The following is a 22,527-nucleotide window of genomic DNA, read 5'->3' on the forward strand; positions in this document are numbered from 1 at the left end:
AGCCTTGGAGGAACCTTGGGGTGAGGAATGAAGAACCCCAAATGGAACTTAGGCTCCTGGCAAATGGGGAAAGGAACATGATATGGCACTTTCCAGATGAGCCGAGGAATCGCCTCCAAGGTCCAGGGATTGATCCACCCTGGCGGCCCTGGTTTCCTCCTCGGAGGTCCCTTTAAAAGGAGAGGGGGTCCCAGGTCTCCCTTCGAGGCCAATGCTTTTGCCTTTCAGGCTCCACCCTCCTTCTCCATGGTGTTTATGTCAGCTGTAGAGATGGATCACATGCAGACATTTCCAGGTTTACTAAGGATCCCTTGAAAAAGATGTCAGCATGTTGTGCCCCGCCCCCCAACCATCTGTAAACAGAACTGTAAACACTAAGAAAAACTTACGTTTTAAAATGTATTGCTGATTCATTTTTGGAAAGTTTTAAATTGTTTCTACCAATAATGATATTCAATCTCATTATAAATCACTTTCAATTTTTATTTTTTAAAATCCTGTCATGTAGAAATTCAAAAAGAGGTTCCCAGACTGGAGGTTATCCACACAGAAACCCAAAAGAAAAGGAGGAAATCTGCAAGTAGAAAGATAGGCCTTTACTGAAATACAAATGTTCCTGCAAAGAACCACATCCGATAAAATGCTTTTTAAAATAAACTTCCAAATTGAACATCATTCCTTTTCTTTAATTAAAATATTTTATTAACATATAGAACACATACATTTACATAGTGCATATGCACAATACCTTATTTTCCTAACATAAAGCATTCCTACATTACTCTGTATTATGCCTACCTATACTATACATACCAACACATCTACCCCACAAACACCCACAAAGTGACTTGACTTCCAGCCGTTCTTGTTACACTACTTTCTTTTTACAATTGCCTTAAACACATTTCATTATTTCTTTAATCTCTTCTTCTATCTTAACTTTACTCTCCTTTCACTCTAATCATGTTCTGGATTTACTCAATATCTGTCAAAAGTTTCCACATAGCTTTTGATGTATTCCTTAAAGAAATTCACTTTTTCAACTTGTTGTAAATATTTCCCCAGAATCCCACTATCTCTTTGCACTCCCGCATGTGTAGAAAGGTTCCCGCCCCATTGTTGTATCTCCAACAAACATCACTACAGTTTTTATACATTTTTGCCAGTCTAACGGGGTCAGGTACCATCTGTATTGCATTTTCATTACATTCTCTCTTTAATTGTAGCAAGCCGTAAATTTAATATCCCTGTCTCACAGCTGTTCCCATTGGCTCATCATATTTTCCCCTAAATCCTGGGCCTACTTTACCATTGCTGTCTTCACTTGCTCCTCCTTTACCTCCCATTCTAGGAGCAATGCATATCCTTTTAACGGTTTCACAAATCACAGTTCGTATAAAGTTTAACTTGAACATTAACATCCTTAGATCTTTTCATTTTGAAATTACACCTATTAATTCATCAATTAACTTATATAAAATCCGAAGCCAATTAAGTATCTGCAAGCTGTTTCCAATTCATCTAACTTGACATATTTAACTAAATCATCATTAAATTTAGTTCATTCTTCCTGATACTCCTCCTTCTTCTGGTCGCGGACTCTTCCGGTTAGGTTGGCTAGCACCGAAAAACCCATCATCAAGGATCGCAGCAATCTTAATAGTTGCAGCCCAATGCAACTTGGTTAGTTCATCATCCTGAACCAAACATAATCATTTGGCTCTTCAGATAAGCCCTAATCATATCATGTGATTACATATAACATTTTTTGTGTGTCTTTCTTTATTAAGACTTTGGCTAATATTCCTATTCACTAATTGTCTTCCAACATCCTCTTTCATCCATCTACAAAACGGTTCAAGATGAATCACAATTGCCATGCCTGGCTGATTCTCTTTTCATGCATACAACTCCCACTTTATTCTTTTCAGGGTTCTGGAACAGACATTTGCTACATACAGTACCTAAAAGCACCTCGTTCTGTTCCGTCAAAGGTAGGCATGTTATAGAATCATAGAATCATAGAGTTGGAAGAGACCACAAGGGCCATCAAGTCCAACCCCCTGCCAAGCAGGAAACACCATCAGAGCACTCCTGACATATGGTTGTCAAGCCTCTGCTTAAAGACCTCCAAAGTAGGAGACTCCACCACACTCCTTGGCAGCAAATTCCACTGTCGAACAGCTCTTACTGTCAGGAAGTTCTTCCTAATGTTTAGGTGGAATCTTTTCTTGTAGTTTGGATCCATTGCTCTGTGTCCGCTTCTCTGGAGCAGCAGAAAACAACCTTTCTCCCTCCTCTATGTGACATCCTTTTATATATTTGAACATGGCTATCATATCACCCCTTAACCTCCTCTTCTCCAGGCTAAACATGCCCAGCTCCCTTAGCCGTTCCTCCTAAGGCATCGTTTCCAGGCCCTTGACCATTTTGGTTGCCCTCCTCTGGACACGTTCCAGTTTGTCAGTGTCCTTCTTGAACTGTGGTGCCCAGAACTGGACACAGTACTCCAGGTGAGGTCTAACCAGAGCAGAATACAGTGGCACTATTACTTCCCTTGACCTAGATGCTATACTCCTATTGATGCAGCCCAGAATTGCATTGGCTTTTTTTAGCTGCCACGTCACACTGTTGGCTCATGTCAAGTTTGTGGTCAACCAAGACTCCTAGATCCTTTTCACATGTACTGCTCTCAAGCCAGGTGTCCCCCATCTTGTATTTGTGCCTCTCATTTTTTTTGCCCAAGTGCAATACTTTACATTTCTCCCTGTTAAAATTCATCTGGTTTGTTTTGGCCCAGTTCTCTAATCTGTCAAGGTCGTTTTGAAGTGTGATCCTGTCCTCTGGGGTGTTAGCCACCCCTCCCAGTTTGGTGTCATCTGCAAATTTGATCAGGATGCCCTTGAGTCCATCATCCAAGTCGTTGATAAAGATGTTGAATAAGACCGGGCCCAAGACAGAACCCTGTGGCACCCCACTAGTCACTCTTCTTGGAAGGATTCCTGAGATTCCTGACTTGCAGGGGGCAGGACCAAGTGACAGCCAGGCTCCCTTCCCGTGGGATGTGAAACTTATAGCAGTTAAGTACAACATTCCTACAGTGGACATGTTTGGGGATGTTTTGTAGCACTCTGGGACAGACTTCCACTGCATGTGACTTGAAGTAGGTGTGGCCTATTCTGGGTAGAGGAGCACATGTCCTTCATGTTCTGCTCTTTTTCTCCATTTTGTCTTTCTATATGTTAGGAGAAGTGACAGCTCAGTTGCAGTCACTTGGGACTAACTCCCTTATGGGATAGTTCATATAGTTAGACACTTTTGTAACCTAAGTCTGCCTTCAGGGATGCATCTGTGAACTGAATGAGTGAGTAAACTACTTTTATATTTACTATATTTACTATAACAAGATTGCATCGTGTCTTTTAAGGAAGCCTGCAACAAGGTAACCACCGTGGAAATTTAAAAAGGGGAATGTTTGGAACTCTGCTAAGTTAAAGAACTTGCTAATGCAAGTTAGGAAGGATATTAGTAAACAATATATCCTTCTCCTGCCTCCCTAAACATCCCCACACTTCCAACTCTCCCATTCTATGATTCTGTGATGAAAACTTGAGCCAAAGTGTTGCCACAGAAACAAGGGAGCTAAAGATGTTTTTCTGGCAGTGGGACAAAATGTCATGGCTAAAATCTTGAGGGCAGAAACCGGAAAATACTGGAAAACACTGGTTCTTCTCTTTTTTACTTTCATTTTCTAACTTTCACATCTGTGAAGTCTCCTGAAGCTTTTTTCTGTAACGAAGCTGAAAAACCTTTAGTAGAAAGTTCTTTTGCCAATGAACTTTGCCTCTGCCTGATTTATGGAGAACCAGATGCATCCACTCCAAACAAGCTTATGCGGTTCTGCTCCCCATCCAGCCATGGAGCTCCTTGGCATTGAAGACCAAGACGGGTTCCAGAAAAAGAGACTGAGGTGAATGTCTGGGTCATAAGCTGGGAGTCGTTGGAAAGGAGTCGCTGGGAGTGGCAGAAGGTTCTGTTGAGCAAGTGAGGGAAGAACAGGAGGAGAGAGAAAGAGCTCCATAGAAAGACAAGACTGCGTTGGGATAAGCTGGTGTGGGAATTATCGGCAGAGAAAAAGGTACATCCAGCAAAAGGGGATGCAGTGCAACTCCTGAAACTGTTCACAACACAAGCTATGATCTCGTATGAGGAAAGGGATTTAATGTGCCTTCTTCCCCATCCCCAGTGGATTAGGAAAGAAGATTAGTAAAAGAAGAGGAAGCAGGATTGGATGAACATTGAAAGAGACAATAATTTTGGACTGTGACTTGACTGAGACTTGTTGGAACAGTTTTAATAAGGCTTTATAGAAACTGGACCTAAAAACTGGAGAAATACTAATTTGGATTATTAGATGATCATTATAAGAGCCATATTGCACTGTCTGAGAGGTTAAAATTTGAAGGCTGGGCTGGGGGGGGTGGAATGTAGGGAAAGTGTCATCTTGCTGAAGGGGAGGAAAAAGTCTGGATACTAAATACAGCTGGGTTTATCCTGGACTGCAGATTTTGAATAATTACTACTACAGAAGAATAATCACTCAGGGTGGGAGACGGGGAGAAGGGGGCACCCAGGGGAGCGCTGGGGGAGCCTGCCTTTCTATGTGTTGACAAATAATATGATACAATTGTGATAAAGGGTATTTTTAGTTATTCTCCCCCGCCCTTTCTCTCTTCTATACAAATGTGTTTTGTAAGGGTTGTTTAATAATGTTGTTTAATAATGCATTATTATTTTTCTATTTTGGTTTTACCTCTGTATGAATTATTTGATGGGAAGTGAGACTGTCTGTGACTGAAGCTCTTCCCACATTTCAAGCATTGATATGGTTTCTGACCTGTATGAGTTCTTTGATGGGTCATGAGATAGGAACTGTGACCAAAGCTCTTTCCACACTCATGGCATTGAAAAGGTTTCTACCCTGTATGAATTCTTTGATGAAAAGTGAGAGTGGAACTGTGACGAAAGCTCTTTTCACACTCATGGCATTGAAAAGGTTTATCCCCTGTATGAATTCTTTGATGGGTGGTGAGATGGATCCCCTGGCTGAAGCTCTTTCCACATTCCAAACACTGATGTGGTTTCGCCCCTGTATGAATTCTTTGATGGAAAGTGAGCCCGGCCCCATCCCGGAAGCTCTTTCCACATTCAAAGCACTGATAGGGTTTCTCCCCCGTATGAACCTTTTGATGCGAAGCAAGACTCTGCCTGTAATGGAAGCTCTTTCCACATTCCAGGCATGGATATGGTTTCTCCCCTGTATGAATTCTGTGATGGGAAGTGAGCTGCATCCTCTTACTGAAGCTCTTTCCACATTCCAAGCACTGATAGGGCTTCTCCCCTGTATGGACTCTTTGATGGGAAGTGAGGTTGGTCCTCTCCCGGAAGCTCTTTCCACATTCCAAGCACTGATAGGGTTTCTCCCCTGTATGGACTCTTTGATGGTATGTGAGGTTGGTCCTCTCCCGGAAGCTCTTTCCACATTCTAAGCACTGATAGGGTTTCTCCCCTGTATGGACTCTTTGATGAGAAGTTAGATGGGAACTTTGACTGAAGCTCTTTCCGCATTCTAAGCACTGATAGGGTTTCTCCCCTGTATGAAATCTGTTATGGGAAGTGAGACTCTGTCTGAAACTGAAGCTCTTTCCACATTCTAAGCACTGATAGGGTTTCTCCCGTGTATGAACTCTATGGTGCTTAGTTAGATTGGAACTTTGACTGAAGCTCTTTCCGCATTCCAAGCACTGATAGGGTTTCTCCCCTGTATGGACTCTTTGATGGAATGTGAGGTTGGTCCTCTCCCGGAAGCTCTTTCCACATTCGAAGCACTGATAGTGTTTCTCCCCTGTATGGACTCTTTGATGGGAAGTTAGATGGGAACTTTGTCTGAAGCTCTTTCCACATTCCAGGCATGGATATGGTTTCTCCCCTGTATGAATTCTGTTATGGGAATTGAGACTCTGTCTCTGACTGAAGCTCTTCCCACATTTCAAGCACTGATACGATTTCTTGCCTGTATGAACTCTATGATGCCTAATTAGATTGGAACTGTAACGAAAGCTCTTTCCGCATTCTAAGCACTGATAGGGTTTCTCCCCTGTATGAACTTTTTGATGCAAAGTAAGACTCTTCCTGTAACGGAAGCTCTTTCCACATTTCAAGCATTGATAGGGTTTCTCCCCTGTATGAATTCTTTGATGGGAAGTGAGACTGCAACTGTGACGAAAGCTCTTTCCACACTCATGGCATTGAAAAGGTTTATCCCCTGTATGAATTCTTTGATGGGAACTGAGCATGGCCCGCTCCCGGAAGCTCTTCCCACATTCCAAGCACTGATAGCGTTTCACCCCTGTGTGAATTCTTTGATGCGAAGTGAGACCATGCTTCCGAGTGAAGCTCTTTCCACATTCCAAGCACTGATACAATTTCTCTCCACTGTGAGTTCTTTCATGTGAAGTAAGGCTATCCCTCCAAATGAAGCTCTTTCTTTGATGGGAGGTGGACTGGGAGCTCTGATGGATGTTCTCTCCACACCCTGAATATTTATAAGACTTCTCCGCTATGTGGATTCTGTTGTGATCACCCTTGTTCTTCCCGTCCAATTGATCACCATCTGCAATGAAGAGAGAAGCTAATTAGAGCTTCGGTCAGAACAAAATTAATGAATGCTTGTGATAGAGGAAGAACTGAAGAGAGTTAGAAGTGTTTAGCCTGAATTAGGTCTTGAGTCACTTGAGCTACTAGTCTCAATGCCAGAGCTGACTTAGCAGTTGAGCTGCTCAAATATGGTCGCAACATGTGGATAATTAATATAGTAAATGTGGTATTAATAGTAATAGATTATCATCCAAAATTTACAACTCATAAACTGCAAAATAATATATATATTATTTCGTAGATTTTCGTAGATTTTCACGGGTACAGGAATGCTTTCGTAGATTTTCACGGGTACAGGAATGCAGGTTTTGGTGTCTTCGGGTGTCTTCCCGTGTAAGAGTCGGGGTGTCTGTGCGACGTTTCGACGAGGTCTCACTCGTCATCTTCAGGCTGGTGCTTTCGGCTTCTTGTTACTGGAACAGAGCTCTGTTCCAGTAACAAGAAGCCGAAAGCACCAGCCTGAAGATGACGAGTGAGACCTCGTCGAAACGTCGCACAGACACCCCGACTCTTACACGGGAAGACACCCGAAGACACCAAAACCTGCATATATATATATATATATATATATATATTTGCTTTCGTAGATTTTCACGGGTGCTTTCGTCTTCAGGCTGGTGCTTTCGGCTTCTTGTTACTGGACAAGAACCAGTAACAAGAAGCCGAAAGCACCAGCCTGAAGATGACGAGTGAGACCTCGTCGAAACGTCGCCCAGACACCCCGACTCTTACACGGGAAGACACCCGAAGACACCAAAACCTGCATATATATATATATATATGTGTGTGTGTGTGTGTGTGTGTGTGTGTGTAAAGGTAAAGGTACCCCTGCCCGTACGGGCCAGTCTTGCCAGACTCTAGGGTTGTGCGCTCATCTCACTCTATAGGTCGGGAGCCAGCGCTGTCCGCAGACACTTCCGGGTCACGTGGCCAGCGTGACAAGCTGCATCTGGTGAGCCAGCGCAGCACACGGAACGCCGTTTACCTTCCCGCTGGTAAGCGGTCCCTATTTATCTACTTGCACCCAAAGGTGCTTTCGAACTGCTAGGTTGGCAGGCGCTGGGACCGAGCGACAGGAGCGCACCCCGCTGCGGGGATTCGAACCGCCGACCTTTCGATCGGCAAGTCCTAGGCGCTGAGGCTTATACCCACAGCGCCACCCGCGTCCCATATATATATATATATATATAGTCCCTAACCAAGTAGTCAATGTAATGGAATGCTGGTGAGGAACACCACAATGTCTTTAAATGGATGATGTCCAAGACATCCGGATTGAATCAACTGTTTCGAAGAGGAATCTTCATCAGCTGATGATGAAATTGAATACATTACATATAATGAATGACAACAAAAATAATACCGAGCAACCTGCATAGTAAATAATGAATAAAGAATAAATAAAGAATACATACCAAATAATTTTAGACAGAATATCCATATAGGTAAATGTAATACTTGTGGATGAGAGCACACTATCCAGTGTAGCTAACTGATACTGATAAAACAGATGTATAGAACTTACCGTATTTTTTGCCATATAGGAAGCACCGGCCCATAGGACGCACCTAGATTTGGGGGGGGGGAATAAAGGGGAAAAAATTATTCCCCCCCCAGGCGCAGGGCTGGGGAAGCTCGGGCTTTGGCAGCTTTGGCATCGCTCTGGGAGCTTGCGGGGCTGGAGGGGAAAGCGGAGATTCACCCTCCCCCAGCCTCCAGAACGGGACCCAGAGCCATGTGGAAGCTGCGTGCAGCTTTGGCATCGCTCTGGGAGCTTGCGGGGCTGGAGGAGGGGAAAGCCCTCCGCCAGCCTTCTCCCGCTGTCCCCCAAGTTTGCGGGGCTGGCTACGGGGAGGAGCAGGCTTCTCCCCCCGCCAGCCTTCTAGCCAAGTCGGGGGACAGCGGGAAAGGTGCGCTGCGCCTCTCCCGCTGTCCCCCGAGTTTGCGGGGCTGGCCACGGGGAGGAAGAGGATTCTCCCCCTTGCCAGCCTTCTAGCCAAGTTGGGGGACAGCGGGAAAGGCGCGCTGCGCCTCTCCCGCTGTCCCCCGAGTTTGCGGGGCTGGCCACGGGGCTCTCCTGAAGCCTGGAGAGCAAGAGGGGTCGGTGCGCACGGACCCCTCTCGCTCTCCAGGCTTCAGCGAAAGCCTGCATTCACCCCATAGGACGCACACACATTTCCCCTTCATTTTTGGAGGGGAAAAAGTGCGTCCTATAGGGCGAAAAATACGGTAAAAGGTTATCCACAGGTGTGGGAAATAACAAATATTTAAGGACAATGCAAGAAAATGTAAAGGTACAGAGTATCAAATCTGGTATCGCAACGCAAGCTGAAACCATAAAGTTACAGACTTTAAATAAAACAGTTGAAATCTAGCTCTGAATTCAACCCCCCTGGATGTGTGGATTTGAATAAATAAATCAACCTAGTTTCTTGTTGTCGCAATAACCTCTTGTAATCTTTCCTGATCCCACGTTTTCTCTGGTTGACCCATAGAACAGTATATTGTAATCCAATATACTGTGTCCAGTGTATAAGGCGACTTTTGAACCCCGGAAAATTTTCTCCAAAGTTGGGGGTCGCCTTATACGCCAGGTATGGGTGGCGCGGAACAGAGCCCGCCCCCTGTTGCTGCCCAGCGTATTAGGCAACTGGGCTTATAAGACGAACCTCCAAATTGCAGCTGCTAATAGGCCAGAATCTACAGTATATAGGCTATTTCTATCAGTTTTTATTCAAATACAGGCCCCGTCCCCCCCTTTCTCCTACTAAGGCTCTTACCAGGGACTTCCCCTCCCTGGGATTACCTCCCAGTTATGGAAAAGTGTCCTCCTGCCATACTTTGGTAGGACTTGCCAAGATCCAGGGTCCTTTTTAGAGGTTTTTTAAAAAAGAATTTGCAATGTTTTCAAGCCTTTCAGTGCTTTCATTCATAAAATCTGCATCCCCATTCAAAAAAACTGAGAGTACTCCAATTGCTTCCTGTATCTTCCTTTTAAGGAATCAAAGAACAAAGAGCTACAGTTTCTTCTTGTATCCAGAGTACATAGTGCTAATAGGTAGCAAAGTAACAAAGTGCAGTTTAAAAAGTATCTAAAGACTGATGTGTCTCCAAAGGTTTTCTTCCCATTCACAAGTCTGTACTGCAAAATCTTCCCTTCAAAATACGGAAGTTGACTTCCTGTTTAGATTCCGTCTTTGACAAATCAAAATTAAATCCAATTCTTTTTATTTTGAAAAGCCCATAATTGTTGACAATACCTTTTTTCCTTTGAAAGTCTGCTGCTTCAGGTGGCGATTTCTGGTTTCGGGTTTCTGAATTGCGCTGGAGCCACGGGCAGGCTCAAGCCACTGTCTCTCACAGCCCCACCCCCACGCGCCGCCGATGCAACGTCAGGGCTCTGGCAATCGCGGCAAGCCTCTTCACGCCAGGCTAGTCCCCTTGACACCCCACTACCTGTAGGGCACTTTGGGGGGGGTGTCTAACCCTGGCACTCACTTCCACTGCTCAAAAGCCCCGGTAACGGTCGTCTTTTAGACGGACGACTCGCACCGCCTTGCCATTTCCCTTTGCAGACAAATCGGAAGCCCAGGATCAGGTTACTTTCAAAAGTCATAGCTTCCAGTGCTGCCCAATGGATCGGTAAGTTTTCTGGTAGAGCATTCAATCACGGTGCTGGTTTTAGACATTTTGAGCTGCCAATACATCGCAGTGGTCGGAGAGCTGTGATGTATTCCTAGCTCAAATTGCCTGCAGATGACAAAGGCGCAGGGAGGCAGGTGGAGGAGCCCAAAAATGGTGCCCCCCTGAGCAAGCCCCAATACCTCTCTGGCTCCATCCATCCATGTCCCCATCTCCCCTCCCCTGGGACTCACCAGATCTCTTGGAGGTCCCTGGGAAGGAACACTCAGAGGTTGTGCGAAGGGATGCAGGAGACAACCTGACCAGGTCAACCGTCCATCTTCCCCCTTCCATCCTTACGAGCTTTGCAGGATCCATCTCTTTAATCCTTCCTGAGGAGCTGAGAAGCCACAACAAGCTGCAGGGTCCTGGGAGAGAGGAAGAAACAAAGGGAGCCTCAGAGGCCCTGCAGGGATTCTCTTGCCCTAGATATTCCCCTGCCCCTGGAGAAGCGCAAATGGGGCAGCCCCTTCCCAAGAGAAGCCCCATTTCTAAACATCTCCAGTGATTCCAATTTCTTCTGTATGCTCCTCACCCCACTTGCAAGCCTGCCATGGTCTGCACAGTAGTGACCTGAGAGTAGATCCCATTGAACTCAGTGGGGATAACTGACAGAAGTTGGTACCAAAACCAGTCCACCGTCCTGTCCCCAAGCCTGAAAACTGCAACCCCAGAGCATGGGCAGAAAAGAGCAGAGTAGATATTACATGTAGGTGCCCCCATGCTAGGTGCTTTGTATGGAGAGCCCTGTTCACAATCTTTGAGCTCCCTCATCACAAGCTAGGCAGATGTTGTGGCCGTATCCACCTCTGTCAGGAGTTGCATGGGGACCAAATCTGTATGTGGAAGCAGAGGAGCCAGTGATGCCACATTTTTGAAATACCAGGAAACTAATACACCCCTCCTCCTTAGATATCATCTGTGCTTATACACCATCTTCGCAAGTCTCCAGTCCCAAAATGTGGCCCCCACCCTGGCACGGAAGCAATCAAAGTATAGATCTTCCCCATGTCCTAAATCTGCAGTGTTCTTAAGAACACCAGGCATGTATATCCTCCAAAAAACTCCAGAGGTGAGCTTTACGCTCCTCTTGTGACAAGATTCCCAAAGGCTTAGGGTAGCTTGATAGAACTAGTCTATTTTGAGATAGCACCAATGTCCCCTGTTAGTAGTAGGAGCCACACAATGACTGATAATCCCTCTTTTGTCCCAGTAGGTGGGGAGTAGGTGTCGTTTATCCTTGCTTTATTCTTCTTGATAATACATAAATAAATGTCCCCTACTGTATCTTACATTTCTCTAAGAGAGTATTATTCACAATCATGCTTGCCATATATTCCGTATAGATTGTCTTAGTTCCCTTTAGAAAAGTCTCTCCAATCCCTGGCTCCTGCGGGAGGAAGTTCCAGTTTTACCTACGCACTGTGAAAATTATAAGTTTAATGTAAATAAAACATTCTGCAATAGCAGCAGCTGCAGAGAAACTCCAGGACAGGGAACATCCTTGAAAGCTCACTCTGGGATCAGAGAGAGAAAGGTTGGCAGACCTCCCCCCCCCCAGAGCCCCCTCCTTCTCCTCCCTGCATCGCCTCCCCCCCTTCAGGACAAGATCTAGGGGTCCTTCAGGCGGCTTTCCACCCTCTCCTCTCAGGGAAGGCAGCTCCCTTCCCTTGAACCCTGGCAAGCCCAGTGCAGCCAGCTCAGCCCTCTGGCTCTCCCCTCTTCTCCACGGAGGAGCCCCAGGCGTGGCCCCTGCCCAGAGAGGCTTCCCCTGAGGCTCTGGGCTGGAGACCTGAGCTGATCTGGAGGAGGATCTGGCAGGGGGAAAGGCCGGCCTGGCAGGGGCTCCTCCCCTGGAAGGGGCATTCTGGGGGCATGCCCTCTCCCCCCCCGGACCCCTCCCTCCTTCCCCAAAGAGGATGCCAAGGAAGAGCAGAGCTGCAGCCCCCCCCCCTGGAAACTGGCCCCCTCCCAGGCTTGGCAGAGAGGAATGGGGGGGCAGGACCCCCCTCTGCTCCCAGACTGGGGGGTCTCCCCCTGCAGGCCCGGGACCCCCTTCTCCCATGGGCCCCCCAAGGGGGGAGAGAGAGGAGGAGACTCACCCCCGGATTCTTCTTCCCAGGAGGGAAACCGAGGCAGCGCGGGGAGGAGACAAGAGGCAAGAGACAAGGGACTGGGCACGGAGGGGGGAGGGGATTCGGCTCTGGAGGGCCCGCCCCGCCTCTCCACTTCCTGTCCTCTCTAGGACTCCGGCTCCGTTCCATTTAACCCTTCGCAAGCTGAGCACAGCCCCCGGGCTGGCTGGCTGTCCTCCTTCCCTCCCACAATCCGGGGGTCCAGGGCATGTGCAGAGTTCTCTGTGATTCTCGGCTCAGAGGCCCTCAAGACAGCAGCTTTGTGCCCTGCCCCCAGGTGGGTGGGGTATAAATGAAATAATAATAATGATAATTAAGGCGGGTGTTCCGCTTTCTAGAAACGGGGGCCAAATGTTCCCCTGGGTTTCTGCTCCTTCCCTCTCGCTCCTTCCCTGAGTCTTGTCCCCGTTCAGTCCTTGGGACGCAGCCCTGCTTCCACCACAGATTCAGACCTGGGGGGTTCGTGAGCGAAGGGCCCTTTCCCTCTGCTCTCCTCCCTCCCAGCCACTCCGGAGGGGTTTCCAGTCACAGTCTCGCGGCCCCAGGGGGTCCCCTCAGCCCTGGGGACTGGCCTGCGGGGGGGGGGTCTCCTTTCCCCCTCCTCACTGGAAGGACACTCCGCTTTCGCCCGCCTCCCCATAGCTTCTCCCCATAGCCTCTTCCCGCCTGACTCCTCCTCTCCCCAGACCCTCCTCTCCCAGGGGAGATTCTCCTCACCTCCCCCCTCAGCCCATCCCTCTCCCAACCCGCCCTTTCTCTCCCTCTCAGAAAACTCCCTCAGAAATGGCGCCTTTTATTTTCCCTCCAAAAGGCTGGCTCCGCCCCTCGCTGTCTTGGGAGCCAATCAGAGCGAGGCTCCAGACCCATGGTGGTATTTCTGAGAGACTACGCACCCTGACTGGCTTGGCTCTGCTGTCCATCACAGACCCAAACAAGGGGGGGGGCATCCCGTCTTTCAGTAACTGTCTGTTTTAAACTCTTAGGGCTTAAGGTGATTGAAAATCACTGTGCCAGGTGCCAGGGCCCCGCAAAGCCTAGGGGAATCCCCCAGCAGAATTTGACTCCGAAGAGAGACCCACGGATACAAATAAAGCAAAGTTATTATGAGGGCCAACAGGCCTGGCTCCATGTTCAAACACACACACACACTTTAAATGGAGAACATTTGAATAATAAAAACAAAGAAATAAAAAGGGGTGTTATGGGGATTTTAAGGTCTTACATATATAAAATGTTCATAACTGTACAAGGCAAACACATACATAAATATATAAACCACATGTCTGGAAAAAGTACAGGAAAACAGCCCTAAAGTCATTTTGACTCTTTCAGGCACCTCAAATATTTCTCTGCAAAGAGGAAGGAAATGGAAAAGCCTCCCCACTGTCTCTTTATTCACAAATCCTGTCTGTGTATTAATAGGGTTGTGTCTGTGTATGAATAAGGTGAGCCTGTGAGCTGGATTCAGGAATTAAGTAGTTAACATCACAAAAGAGTTGTCAAATAGCCCAGGTAATGCAATCAGTGATCCATTATCCTAGCAGACAGGAGAAAAACAACACACTCGGATTTCTGCTGTAGACCACCCCTTCTCTGATGTATGTATGATGTCTTGGGGGGGGGTGTCTTGGGCTCCAGGGCGGGCAATTTCAAATGTCTATCTTCTTCATTGGTGATCCCTCATAGCTGAGTAAGATTGCCTTCCATAAACACGGTTTTAACAATGAGTCCGTAAGTGACTGTGGAGGCCAATTCTGGATCCACATGTCATTCCACAGTGGGGACATTGGTTTCAGGGCGAGAGTTGATCATGGTATGGATTTGCCAAGCGTGCCTTCCTCTTAGCACGTTTCTCCCTTGCATCCTGAGTTCTAGTGTCTTCAAAGCCCATGACACCTTTGGTAAAGGCTGTTCTCCAATTGGAGCACTTGCAGGCCAGTGTTTCCCAGTTGTCAGTGTTTATACTACATTTTTTTATATTTGCCTTGAGACAGTCTTTAAACCTCTTTTGTGGACCACCAGCATTACACTTTCCATTTTTAAGTTCAGAATAGAGTAGTTGCTTTGGAAGAGGATCATCAGGCATCCGCACAACATGACCAGTCCAACGAAGTTGATGTTGAAGAATCATTGCTTCAACACTGGTGATCTTTGCTTCTTCCAGTACACTGGTATTAGTTCACCTTTCTTCCCAAGTGATGTGTTAAAATTTTTCGGAAACACCGTTGATGGAATCTTTTGAGGAGTTGGAGATGGCATTTATAAGTGGTTTATATAAGGGCTTGCGCGCCATTGTTCGGGGTCCCTCCTGCCTCCTGCGTGGGGTTGTGAGCACCCTGTTGCAACAGTTAATAAAGATCAGGCTTACTAGCTGCTTTGCTTCTCAATATTCTCTGGTTGGCCTCTGTTATTTTCTCCCACCGACAGCGAACCTACAAAAGGTCTCTATATGGGTTCTTGGGTACCCCATAAGTGAAAAAGAGCAGTTGTTTTTTTTTTTTTGTTACTTATATCACCTTCTCTCGCTTCTCTTCCAGAACAATGCTCATTTTGCTTAAAAGCACCCCATGCACACCCCATCTTTTCTGAAATAGGGGCTGGTGGTAGAATCCACCCCCAAAAGCAGAGAAAAGGCAGAGGGAGAGGTGCAGGTGGGTGGGCTGGTACCACGTAAAAGAGCTTTGCAGTTTGTTTGTTTGTTTGTTTGTTTGTTTGTTTGTTTGTTTGTTTGTTTACCTGGTCTTTGTCCTCTCCGGCAATCAGAACCTCCCCTTCCTGATTTCCCATCCGCTGACGCCCCCCCCCCAACCCGCCTGGAGACTACCTAACCATAGAGCTACGGCCGCAGAGCAGCCTGTGGTCGGATGGGAAACAGAAGTGACGAGCTGCCTCTTGCCCTCCTGCTCTTGGGGCTTCGTTGGGAAACTGCCCCTCCCCCACCCCAATTAACTGGAGGAATTAGAACCATAGAACCGGAAGGGGTCCCAAGTGTCATCTAGTCCGACCCCCTGCAATGCAGGGATCTCAACTAAAACAAAATGAAATACTTCTGACACAGTTTGCAATACGTTATTATTTGGAATAAAATAATCTTGGAAAAGGGTATCCATAACCAGAAGAATGCCAAGAAGTGCAAGTGATTCTGTTGCAGGAAGGGAACACAGAATGAATGGAGGCCCGGGTAAAAGAGAACCAATCAGAAGAGACCCGAGAGGCGGCGGCGAACCAATCAGGGGAGCCGGAAGCTGGAAGCCCATTGAAGCCTTTGCGTCTTGGTCATTCATCTTCTTCCGCCCCGGCGGCTGCTGCTCCTCTCCAGGGGAGAGACAGGCTTCGCCTCCAGTCTGCATCTTCCCTGGATCCTGCCCTCCGAGGAAACCACCTGAGGCTGCCCAATGGTAAGGCTGCCCCTGAGGAATCGAAGAATTGAACCGGGCACCTCCTTCTGCATGCAAAGCAGCTGCTCTGCCTTGGAGCTACGCCCCCCGCCCCTAATAGCATAGCCCAACATCCAGGACCCTGCCTTAAAATAAAAGCTATCCATGATAATGACACCGGACTTCCCTTTAGGGTTGTCGTATGATACTGCTCAGAACCCCTCTAGCAAAACGGGCCTAACGACACCAGGCTGCTCTGAGGAGCTGTTATAAGGGGGGGGCACCCTCGGACACAGCCCTGCTCCCCTTTGTAAACAGGTGTAATAATGAGGGATCTTTTCTCCCATGGGGTTAAAGGGGGGGGGATGTAACACTGTGCAACCTTCCTTCACTTGATGAGTTTTTTGGGAGGGGGGTCTCTTTCGTTGCCTCTGCCAGGGATTGGGCCTGGGACCTTCTCACAAAGCAAATGGGGAAATAGAGCTTTTTGGGGAGCAAGGGAATTTATGTTTGCAGGGAGGGGAGGGGGAATCGCCTGCCAACCACCCCTCCTCCCACTTCCTAGAGAGGCGGGTTTTCCATGAAACCTCATTAAGGGGTCTTGGATATGATCCTAAAACCTCACAAACCTGAGTGACTGGGCAAACCCAGGCTAAATGTCCCCTAAAGGCCAAGACATGGTTTTCTAAAGCTTCTATGTAAAGTTTGACATTCTTCTTGTTCCCTTGTCTCTCCCTTGCAGTCCCTGGACTGGTCCCTGCTTCTTCCCTCCTCTTAAATTTATATGTATTGTATAAGCTTTGTTTTTTCAAAATGTTGAACAGAACAAACATTTAAAAACAACTCTCTGTCAAAGCATCCCCCAATGTGTGTCTCTGTGGGAAAACATAGCGTATGTGTCACCCTCGTAGCTTTTTCCAACTAATGCTTGAGCTCCCTTTGTCAGTTTTTCTGAAAGTGCAATCGTCCAGATTTTCTGTTTCCATTGTCTTAATTGCAAGTGTTCCAGAGATCTCCAATTTTGATCAAAGACTTGTCGAGCAGCTACTAAAACAAAGGTGATGAGTTCTTTAAAGCTCAAAATTGGCATTGTTATCTCTTTTAAAAGAATATTTTTTAACAATACCAAAGTTGGGGTACATAGGATGTTTTGTTTTCACCATTTTTTTAGTTTTTTTGATAATATGTGTTTGGATTTTGGATTGGTATCTGTAATTAGAATTTCAACTTTGAGGTAAGGGTCTAGGGTCTAGAGCAGGGGTCAACAAACTTTTTCAGTTGGGGGCCGGTCCACTGTCCCTCAGACCTTGTGCGGGGCCAGGCTAGATATTTTTTGGTGGGGGAAAAATGGACGAATTCCTATGCCCCACAAATAACCCAGAGATGCATTTTAAATAAAAGCATACATTCTACTAATGTAAAAGCACGCTGATTCCCGGACCATCCACGGGCCGGATTAAGAAGGCGATTGGGCCGCATCCTGCCCCCGGGCCTTAGTTTGCCTACCCCTGGTCTAGGGTCTAGAGGCATGTGCAGTAACTTTTTGGTTTGTTAGAAAAGGTATAATTTGAGGCACATTTAGCCAGTTCCAGATGTTGTCTAGCTTTGCTTAATATTTGTTTGCCAGTCATAGGTCTGCCACCTGTGTAAATGTCTCCAACCCTAAATGAATCTGTATTTGTCCATTGTTCACATCAAAGAGCTGCTCTCTGCTTTGAAGTGCATCGTGGCAACAGGTGAGGGAGTCCCAGAAGTAGCCCAGTTTACACTTGCTTGTGTGTCCAGTAGGGAAGGGACCTTTAAAAAGTTTTCTTCTTCTTCCAGAATCTGGTGACCATCCAAGCCCTCTTGACCTTTGAGGAGGTGGCTGTGTTTTTCACGGAGGAGGAGTGGGCTCTGTTGGATCGTGGCCAAAGAGCTCTGCACAAGGAAGTCATGGAGGAGAATTATGAGATGGTGGCCTCTCTAGGTAAGGGCACGTTTTTATGCTTCTGGACTGCTAGATGTTGAAGGTGTGAATCTGCTGTTTGTGCCATTTATTCATGCAGAGTAGGAATAAGAATAGCCTGCTGGGTCCCTCTTTATGTGTATGTACGATATTTGCAGCTTTGCTCTCTGAAGCTGCATCCATTTACACACACACACACACACACACACACACACACCCTTGTAACAGTGGGAACCACAAGGCCCTCACCTGCTCATGTTGCGTGCCTTTGTAGGATCTGGATATGGCAATCCCTCCTCTTTGCCTTTGCGGTCAAAAATACAGATTGATTTGAAATGACTGAGAGTTTTGTGGCCCAAAGTAGCTAATATTAACTCTTTCCTTGGCAGAATCAGACCTCAGTTCCTGTTGGGAAGAAGGACAAGTTCCATTCCTCCAGGTCCCCAAAGAAGGGGGAACCTCAACAGGTATGCGCTTAGTCTTTGTTGTGTCGTGGGGCCCTTTTTGCTCCAGTAATATAAATATAAATATTAATATTAATGTTATTATTAATATTAATAAATAAATAATTTATACCCCCACCCATCTGGCTGGGCTTCCCCAGCCACTCTGGGCGGCTCCCAACAGAATCTTAAACACAATAAAACATCAAACATTAAAAACTTCCCTAAACAGATTTCTCCTAAAAGTCAGATAGTTGACATCTGATGGGAGGGCGTTTCACAGGGAGGGTGCCAGCACCGAGAAGGCCCTCTGCCTGGTTCCCTGTAATCTCACTTCTCACAGGGAGTGAACCGCCAGAAGGCCCTCGGAGCTGGACCTCAGTGCCTGGGCTGAACGATGGGGGTGGAGATGCTCCTTCAGGTATACTGGCCCAAGAAAGAGAAGTCCTGCTTCTGGGGCTTCCTATCAGTATTTAGTTGGCCCCTGTGGGGCCAGGTGGACAAATGCAGCCTTCAAACCTCTCCAACTGGCCCTTGGGACTCTCTTCTCCCCAGGCCCTGACCTGCTTCCCATCTTCCTTGAGTGTTTTTGGTCTGGCTGGGTTGTTTCCTTGAAATCAGATGGGGCTTCTTGCCAGCCTGGATGGAGGACAGAGAAGGGTGTGTGGAAGCTCTGCTCCTGTCCAAAGGTCGCATTTACATTCGTTGTAAATGACTCTGGCCCCACAGTGTGCAGGCAAGCCACTCTCAAGCCGCATAATGTTGCCCACACAGGGTCTTCTTCTAAAGAGCAGAGACGGCCTCCAGGCTGAGGTTTCCCTTCCATGTGCTGAGATGCACCCCAAATTAAAATGTCCTCTGTAGTGCCACTGAGCTGAGATCCTCTTCACGGGCGCCAGGGGGGTTCTGTTGGGCCCACGTGTCCCCTCTGCTATCCCTCAGCAGGAGAGCTAAGATCTTGCCTTTCCCTGCTTTTGGGAAGAGAGCCATGGCAGTAGTAGGACTAGGAGTGTCTGGCTATTTTGTATTTCGTCATTTGGGTTGAAGGATAATATCCAGTTGGATGGGGCTCTGAGGAAGGGGAGAGATGAGCAGACACAGCTCAGCAAGTTTGAGGAGGAGCAGGAAGGGACTTGTGTTGGTGTCTTGAGACAACATATTCATAGTCAGAAGCATATTCAGAAGCTAACTTCAGATTCAGCTGGGCAGGGAAGGAAGGAGGGGGGCATTCTTGAAAATGGTAAACTCATCCATCACCCCTCACCCTTTGTGTTAGACTTCCAATCTACTCAATTGCAATTTCTTTGGATGGTGGATGGTGATGGGAATTATCTGTGGGATTGAGTGTAGGTATGTTGTATGTATGTAGGTATGTTGTATGAATTGTATGTTTGTATGTGTATTAATGTTGAATTATTTTAACAATAACAAAATTAAAAATTAAAAAAGGGGGGGAGAAAATGGTAAACTCAGAGAAGTGGAAAACTGGGCTCAATCTATGATGAGAGTCTCTGCTTCTGAGTTGTAATTTGAATGGCATTTTCTTTTTCTGCCTCAAAACAGGTAATGGGCAGAAAAGTGAGAATTATGGTGAGCCATCTGTGGTGTCTGTAGAAAATGTGGGGCATGGAGCACAGAAAGAGACATTTGTAAATCAACGATCACCTGAAAAGCATGTAGGAAATGTGTTGAAGAACTGGAAAACCAAATCCCTTACTACTCAGGACACTGATGTCCGTGTATCACTGAGACCACAGGAAGAATGCACAGGAAGTAGCAGTGTGGAGTGTGGAAAGAGCTTCAGTCAGAGTGGAAGCATTAGTTTACATCAAAGAACCCAAGCAGGGGAGAAAGCGTTTCAATGCACGGAATGTGGGAAGAGCCTCAGTAGTGCTGGTAACCTTGTCAAGCATACAAAAACCCACAGAGGGGAGAAACCATTCAAATGCATGGACTGTGGAAAGAGCTTCAGCCAGAGCGGAAACCTTATTGCACACCAAAGAATTCACACAGGGGAGAAACCATTTAAATGTATGGTGTGCAGAAAGAGTTTTAGTCTCAATCACCATCTTACTTTACATCAAAGAACCCACACAGGAGAAAAACCATTTAATTGTGTAGAATGTGGAAAGAGCTTCAGCCAGAGTGGAAGCCTTATTGCACATCAAAAAACCCACACAGGCGAGAAGCCATTAAAAACTATGATTTGTGGAAAGAGCTTCAGTCTGTATCACCATCTCACTGTACCTCAAAAAACCCACACAGGGGAGAAACTGCATAAATGCATGGAGTGCGGAAAGAGTTTCACTTGTAGGAGTGCCCTTACAGAACATCAAAGAATCCACACAGGGGAGAAACCGTATGAATGCATAGATTGTGGAAAGCGCTTCCGTATTGGTAGTGTCCTTACTTTACATCAAAAAACCCACACCGGGGAGAAGCCATTTAAATGCACGGAGTGTGGAAAGAGCTTCAGTCAGAGTGGAAACCTTGCTGCACATCAAAGAATTCACACTGGGGAGAAACCATTTAAATGTATGGCATGTGGGAAGAGCTTCAGCCAGAGCGGAAGCCTTACTGCACATCAAAGAACCCACACAGCAGATAAATCATTTAAATGTGTGGTGTGTGGAAAGAGCTTCAGCCAGAGTGGAAACCTTACTTTACATCAAAGAACTCACACCAGGGAGAAACCATTTAAATGTATGGAGTGTGGAAAGAGCTTCAGCCAGAACGGAAACCTTATTGCGCATCGAAGAACCCACACAGGGGAGAAACCATTTCATTGTATGGTGTGTGCAAAGAGTTTCAGCCTGAATCACCACCTTACTTTACATCAAAGAACCCACTGCACATTGAAGAACCCTTACAGGCAAAAGACTCTTTAAATGTATGGTATGTGGAAAGAGCTTCAGTCTCTTATCACCATCTCACTGTACAGTACCTCAAAATACCCACACAGGGGAGAAACTGCATAGATGTGTGGAGTGTGGAAAGAGCTTCAGTTGTAGGAGTGCACTGTTCAACCAAGAACCCACACGGGAGAAACTGTATGAATGCCTAGATTGTGGAAAGCACTTCCGTATTGGGGGTGTCCTTACCTTGCATAAAAAAACCCACGCCAAGGAGATACCATGAAAACGTATGGAGTGTGGAATGAGGTTCAGTGGGATTGGTGGCCTGACTTTGCACCTGAGAACTCACACCAGATAACTAACTCATGAAATATGAGCAGCAAACTTACTTCACACAAAAGATTCCACAGGTGGAGTAACAGTCTAGAACAGAAATTGTGCTCCGGCGGCGCGGCAGCAGCAGGTGGCCCCATTAGCTAAAGTGGTGCTTCAGGTTTAGAACAGTTTCAGGTTAAGTACGGACCTCCGGAACGAATTAAGTACTTAACCTGAGGTACCACTGTACAGTTTAAAATGCAATTTAAAATGCAGCCTCATAGCTCAAAACCATAAGGGGAGGGAAACATAAGGGTCAGACTGAGTCCAGACAATGTATGGCTATCAATATTGCCACCTTCTGGGCACCAACTCAGCAAGCACTCACCGTGTTTACAAATGAGCTAAGATTTAAGAAGGGTGTGTATAAGAAATGGAAGAAAAGGGAAATCATGAAAGAAGAGCATACGCGAGGTCTGGCAGGCCAAAGCTCAGAATGAGCTCAGGCTCACAAGAGATTAAAATTAATAATAATATGACCTCTGAAAGAAAATGAAGAAATGCTATTGGGTGATACAGAGAAGGCGGAACTGCTCAACACCTACTTTGCCTGTCATCACCCAAAAGGAAAGCAGTGTTCAACATGGTGATAACAGAACCAACCCTGTTCCTTATGTGAGATGAGCTCAATTTGTTGGAGATTCATTCCCCGTGTCTGCAGTCATGGGATTGTTGTCTATCACATGACGGTGTATGTTTTCATTCCACAGAGTGGAAAGTGATGGAGACAGGATGTTTGTGTTACTGTGTTCCATAAAGTGGGACTATTGTCCTTTGTTCTTTCTCTTTGCTAAGTCAGAATGCTCTGAGTGTTTTATATGTAAATAAAGTCGATTAGCCAAAATGCTGAGTTGCTGAGGTATGTTACGCAAAGTGCAAAGTCTCTGCAGATCCCAGAGTGTGCTGATGTCTGTTGGCATCAGTCGCTGTGATGTTCGGGCAGAAGAAAGCTTTTGAATCTCCCAAACGATCAACAAGGAGGGAGAGAACATGCCA

The 22,527-nt window shown here is 46.5% G+C and overlaps 2 protein-coding genes and 1 long non-coding RNA gene across 3 annotated transcripts in view; 2 read left to right on the forward strand and 1 right to left on the reverse strand.

Annotated features, from left to right (window-relative positions):
- The window catches only part of LOC309525846, an 86,569-nt gene extending 84,571 nt beyond the window's left edge, over nucleotides 1-1,998 (forward strand). Inside the window, exon 4 of the long non-coding RNA XR_014216542.1 lies at nucleotides 1,105-1,998. This is a non-coding gene — a long non-coding RNA (uncharacterized lncRNA). The remainder of the gene's footprint in view (nucleotides 1-1,104) is intronic.
- LOC309525773 (uncharacterized protein) lies at nucleotides 1,998-11,886 on the reverse strand. The gene is made up of 2 exons (XM_082211306.1): nucleotides 10,593-11,886; nucleotides 1,998-6,673 (listed from the first exon to the last, which is right to left on the reverse strand). Exons 1-2 carry the CDS (start codon nucleotides 10,885-10,887, stop codon nucleotides 4,977-4,979), a joined length of 1,992 nt encoding a protein of 663 aa, XP_082067432.1. The 5' UTR covers nucleotides 10,888-11,886; the 3' UTR covers nucleotides 1,998-4,976.
- Nucleotides 11,887-15,364: 3,478 nt separating this feature from the next.
- Nucleotides 15,365-21,541, forward strand: LOC309525801 (uncharacterized protein). The gene is made up of 4 exons (XM_082211385.1): nucleotides 15,365-15,931; nucleotides 17,735-17,879; nucleotides 18,248-18,325; nucleotides 19,865-21,541. Exons 1-4 carry the CDS (start codon nucleotides 15,929-15,931, stop codon nucleotides 21,187-21,189), a joined length of 1,551 nt encoding a protein of 516 aa, XP_082067511.1. The 5' UTR covers nucleotides 15,365-15,928; the 3' UTR covers nucleotides 21,190-21,541.
- The last annotated feature ends 986 nt before the right edge of the window (nucleotides 21,542-22,527 follow it).

This window comes from Podarcis vaucheri (assembly GCF_965113315.1).
Source record: "Podarcis vaucheri genome assembly, chromosome: 2".
Taxonomy (NCBI): Eukaryota; Metazoa; Chordata; class Lepidosauria; order Squamata; family Lacertidae; genus Podarcis; species Podarcis vaucheri.